The 5,633-nt window shown below is 48.3% G+C and overlaps 1 protein-coding gene across 1 annotated transcript in view; it reads right to left on the minus strand.

Annotated features, from left to right (window-relative positions):
* CFAP251 (cilia and flagella associated protein 251) overlaps positions 1 to 5,633 on the minus strand; it is a 146,244-nt gene continuing 140,611 nt past the window's right edge. Inside the window, exons 21-22 of the mRNA XM_044685409.1 lie at positions 424 to 462; positions 1 to 108 (exon numbers count right to left, since the gene is read on the minus strand). Coding sequence (XP_044541344.1) covers positions 1 to 108; positions 424 to 462 — 147 coding nt within the window. The remainder of the gene's footprint in view (positions 109 to 423; positions 463 to 5,633) is intronic.

Here is a 5,633-nt window from a genome sequence, read left to right on the forward strand (position 1 = left end):
TCAGAGGCCTTGGACGAGTCCCATAAGCTTGTGGGCCTCAGTTTCCTCATCTGTAAACTTGTGGGCCACTGGGGTTCCTTCCAGCTTTACAGCAATGATTCTACACTCCTATGAAAATGGGGATGATAAGAGCGCCGGCCTCAAAGGGTCGTGAGGATTGGATGTGCCATGTTGTAAAGCTAGCAGCAGTCCCAGGGCCCGGTGGCACATAGTAGGCATCTCACGCTCATTCCTTTTCCCTATTCCCTTCCCTCCCCTTCCAGAAAGGCGTGCAGGCTGGGCCAGCCCCTGGGCTCCAAACACTCCCTGGCTCACTCCCTTCCCCACGCCCTGAGATGCTCAGGAGGCCCAGGGTGGGGGGGGGGGCAGAGGTGACACTGATTTAATCAATCCATCAGAGGAGCCTTGCAGGCTGGTGCTCACCCTGGAGAATCTCCAAACAGCCTTCAAGGACTTTACATTCTAAGGAGAGAGACAACAGAGGGAAGTGCTAGCTACAGGCGGTTTGGGAGGGGACCAATAACACTGAAGGGGACCAATGACATGACATCCAAATGAACCAATGACATCCAAGGGGACCAATGACGTCCAACAATGACATCAAAATGGACCAATGACATCATGGGGGAATGGCTGACGTCCAAGGGGACCAATGACATCGAAGGGACCAATGATGTCCAACAATGACATCCAAATGGACCAATGACATCATGGGGGAATGGCTGACATCCAAGGGGACCAATGACATTGAAGGGGACCAATGATGTCCAATAATGACATCCAAATGGACCAATGACATCATGGGGGAATGGTTGACATCCAACGATGACATCGAAAGGGACCGATGACATCTAAGGGGTACCAATGGCATTGTGGGGGACGTCCTGGCTGGTGAGGTGGATCTAAGGGAGGCAGTCACCAGCCTCGTTCTCTCTTCCAGTCCTGGAAATCCAGGGGAAGGACAAAAGCCAAGATGGCGACAGGATGCAGGGGATGGATGGCTTTGGTGTCTTCGCTCCACCACCACCTTCGAGGCCATTGAGAGAAAAAGCCTCCTCCATCCATTCCCCCAGATGTCTCCCTATGCCTGGGGCAGACCTCTTCCTGCCTGTGGGTTACTCTCTCTGAGGGGTTTGTCCAGGTGTGGCTGCCAGGGTTTTTTGGAGCCCCTGGCAAGAGGTTCTATACAAGATTCCCCCGAGGGGCAGCCCCATGGATGGAGTGCTGGACTTGGGGTCAGGAGGGTGGGTGTTCAAATCCCACCACAGATACTTCTCCACTTCATGAAACCATTCCAGGATCTCTGGCAAGAAACCCCCAAATAGGGTCCCAAAGAGTCTGACTAAACAATGTCAACACACGAGTAGAATAAATTAGCCCGGGGCTAATTCTGAGAAAGTCTTAGAGGAAGCTGGGAGGCTGGAGCTGCCTTATCTCACATGTTCCTTACAGACAATGTAAGTGCTGTTATCGTCCCCATTTTAGAGATGAGGAAATGAAGGCTAATAGGGTATATGCCATCTGAAGTGAGCCCATCTACAGTGTATCTCAAATGGGGATTTGAATCCAGGTCTTGCAGTGAAACCGAAGGGCAAACTCAGTGCAAAAAGAGACAGAGGAAGACCCCCCCCACCGCTTTGTCAGCATTTCAAATCAATTCAACGTGCATTTATTAGATGTCTGCTGTATACCTGGCCCTGCGCTAAATGCTTTTAGAAACATCGTTTCATTGGTTTCTCACAACCTCAGGATGTAGATATTATTATTAACCCCATTTTACAGTTGGGTAAACAGAGGCTGGGTGACTTGCTCAGGGTCACATAAATACGAAGGTCATATTTGAATTCAGGTTTTCCTCATTCCAGGCCAACCAGTGCTCTATCCAATGGAACTGTGGCTTATTTGATATAGGAAACCCTCTGGAAAATACTATTCCTCTAACCAATGAAGGCTCAAAGCTTCGAAGCAATATCAATTCCTAGAGAATAGTAATATTGAATTCAAATAGAAACAAACCCCCAACATACTGACCCAGAAAATCACAAATTAGCATTATCTGTGTTTTACTGTATCTTGTTGCTTTAACATTTTCCAATTACATTTTTTTACACCCTCACCTTCTGCCTTAGGATTTATACCATGTATCCATCATCCCAAGGCAGAAGAGTGGTAAGGGCTGGGCAATGGGGGCTAAGTGACTTGCCCAAGGTCACCCAGCGAGGACATATCTGAGGCCACATTCGATCCCAGGACCTCCCAAACCATTGAACTACCTAATGCCTCACCCCCCCCAAACTATCCGTTCTGGAGAATGGATGCCTCCCATTAGATAAATCTAGAGAACAATGAGGTTTGTGCTGATCGCAAGTAGGATTGGGTTGTTCAGTCACTGAAGTAGCATCTAACCCTTTTGGGGTTTTCTTGGCAAAATCTAGCTCATTAGTGAGATGAGCAAAGGGAGGCAGACAGGGTGAAATGACTCACCTAGGGTCACACAGCTAGGAAGTGTCGGAGGCCAGATTTGAACTGGAGAAGGAGTCTTCCTGACTCTGAGCCTGGTGCTGTGTACACTCTCGTGCCCCCTAGCTGTCCTACACAGGATCTTAGGATCTTATTTTAGAGCTGGGACTTCAGAGGTCCTTTAGTCCAAACCCTCCATTTTGCAAAAGGGGAAACGGATACTGGGTAAGGTCGTTTGCCTAAGATCATAAAGGTCATAAGTCATAAGCTGGCATCTGAACCCAGATCCTTGGACTCAAAATCCAGCCCTGCTTCACACTAGACCCATCCACCCATCTTGGTCCAGGCTAAGTAGTTGTCAATAATAGCAGTTGATTAAATATTTAAGCAGGGAAATGGGTCCACCAAGTCCAAATAACAGAGAAGTTCTTAAAGGTAAAAAGAAATAAAAGCAAAAAAACTGGTTAACTTAATTAGCTATTATTCAAAATGTACTTAAAATATTTTTTAACTTCCTCTAAAAATAACTTGATTCTGGCAATGAGAAGGATAAAACTCTCCTTTTTTCCTGCTCTCTGTCTCTGAGAGAGAGAAAGACAGACAGGGAGAGACAGACAAATGGGTGGAGGGGAGAGAGAGAGAAAAAGAGAGGGAGGGAGGGAGAGAGACAGATAGAGAGGAGAGGGAGAGGGAGAGAGAGACTGATACTCATTTCCAAGCTATTTTGGGGACCAGCTAGGACCTAGAACCCCCGGACTCCCTCTCCTTCTCTGGGCCTAGGCTGAGCCCAATTCCAGCCCAGCTGTCTTTTCCTCTCCCATGTATTTTAGCATGAAAAGCCCTCGCTCAAGAGCACTGCGAATCCCTTTAAGCATCCCCTTAAGCAGACCATTGCGTGCTATAGGCAATGGGGAGGTCATGGACAAAAGCTCTGGCCACCTCCTTCCTAGGGTTGACATTCCTCCCTGGGAAGGAGGAAGGGAGAGAGGAAGAAAGGAGGAAGGGAGGGAGGAAGAGAGGAAGGAAGGAAGGAAGGAAGGAAGCAAGCACCAGGCCTGAAGTCAGCAGGGCTTAGATTCAAATCTGCCTCAGACACCTCCTAGCTGTGTGACCTTGGGCAAGTTACTTAACCCTATTGCCTAGCCCTTGTCCTTCTTTCCCAGAGTTGTCACTAAGCAAAAAAATCAGGGTTTAAAAGAAAAGGATATCCAAATTCAAGGCCCTGCCAGGGTCCCCAAAAGCCTGCCCAGCTGCCCACCACTGCCTCCTTTAAATGCCTCCTTTAGCCTTGAAGGCCATAGAGAATGTGAGCAATTATCATCAGGCACACAGGAGGGAATCAAGCTGCCTTTTCCCTCTCTGGCATAAAAGTAGCCTCATTATTTCATCCCAATAGAGCCAGGGCTTTCGTCAGAGCCAAGTCCCTGAACCCCTTTCAGCCTCAGTTTCATCATCTCTAAAATGGGAGGGTTGGCCCAGACGGCTCGAGCGGCCTTCCAACTTTTCAGCTATGACCTCAGAATGCTATCTTGGTTTTTCTTCCCTTTAAAATAATCCTCAGGGGAGCTGGCCAAAAAGAACACTAGCTTAGACAATTCCCTCAGGTCTGAGTTAAGAGTTTGGAAGAAACCCCAGAAGCCATCTCGTCCACTTCCATCATTTTACCCAGAGATGGCTGGGAGCTCAGTGGAAAAATCCAAGTTCAAATCTCATCCGAGACCTTGCCTCAGTTTCCTCAACTGTAAAATGGGGACAATAAGCGCACTTACCTCCCAGAGTACAAGGATAAAATGGAATAAATATCTGTAAAATGCTATGCAAACTTGAAATCTCTGTCAATGCGAATTATTCTAACCCAGAGAAGTACCTTGCTCGAAGGCCCCCAAGTTGTAAGTGGCCAAGCCAGGCCCAGAGCCCAGGGCTTTCCTCTGTGGCCACACTGACTGTTGGGTGAATAATGTGCTTTCTTCACAAACAACCCTGCTAGTTCTGTGGTGTGCTGTTATTCTCCTTTTTCAAAGGAGGAAACTGGGGCAGACACATGAAGTGATCAGCCTGGGGGTCACCAAGTATCTGACGCAAGATTAGAACCCGGATCTCCTGGGTCTAAACCCTACACCTCAGCCCACTCTACCACTGCAGGGTCACGTCCTCCCCCAACCATCTTGGCAGCCGATGAACTCTAACAAACCCCAAAGGCATGGACCAATTCTTAAACTAAATTCTTATTAATGTCTTTTTTTAAAACATCGCCCTAATTTTCCCCAGGATCCTTTCTCTTCCCTCTTCCAGAGAGCTATCCCATATATTCACAGAGGAACTACACCAAGTAAATTAGGTCTATGCGTGATCTTGTTTTCAACAATCAAACCCCAACTCCTCGGAAAAGCCAAAACAACTCTCAGAAATTGGAGAAGGAAGGAGAGATCACCAACTACCGTCTGGGGAAACCAGGACTCTCTTTGGGGGAGACATCCCAGTTTGGGAAGCTGGAAAGAGAAGGAAGGGGGGCAGGTCACTCCTTTGCTCAGTCACCTGCACTGGCTCCCTTGTGACCTCGAGGATCCGATCTAAACTCCTCTATTTGGCCTCTAAAGCCTTTTACAACCTCAATCTCTAAGCCAGCCTCCCAGCCTCATTATACATCATTCCTCTTCCTGAACACGGCGGTCCAGTCTAGTCCAGCCCAGTCCAGATGGCCTTTTTGCTATTCATCACGCCTAACCTCCGTTCTCCCATCTCTGGGCCTTTGTGGAGTTGGTTCCCTCTACCTGGGTTGTTCTGCCACCTCTGAGAAGCCTTCATTTCTGTCCCCAAATGCCTTATGCTGATTTGGGGCAGATTTCTGTAATGCTGAACATGGTGTCTCCCCCCATAGAACTCGAACTCCTTGAGGGCAGGGACTGCTTCATTTTTTGTCCTGCATAGAGGAGGTCCTTGTGGAGGCTGAAGGGAGCTGGGGATGTTTTTTTTTTTTTTTTAAAGAAGGGAGAAAGGGGAAGAGGGGAAAAAAGGGAGGGAGGAGGGAAAGAGGAAAGAAGGAAGGGAGGGAGGGAGGAAGGAAGGAAGAAAGAAAGGAGGGAAGGAAGGAAGGAGGGGAGGAAGGAAGAAAGGAAGGAAGGGAGGAAGGAAGGCAGGGAGGGAGGGAGGGAAGGAGGGAGGAAGGGAGGAAG

The sequence above is a fragment of the Gracilinanus agilis genome, chromosome 1 (assembly GCF_016433145.1).
Source record: "Gracilinanus agilis isolate LMUSP501 chromosome 1, AgileGrace, whole genome shotgun sequence".
NCBI lineage: Eukaryota > Metazoa > Chordata > Mammalia > Didelphimorphia > Didelphidae > Gracilinanus > Gracilinanus agilis.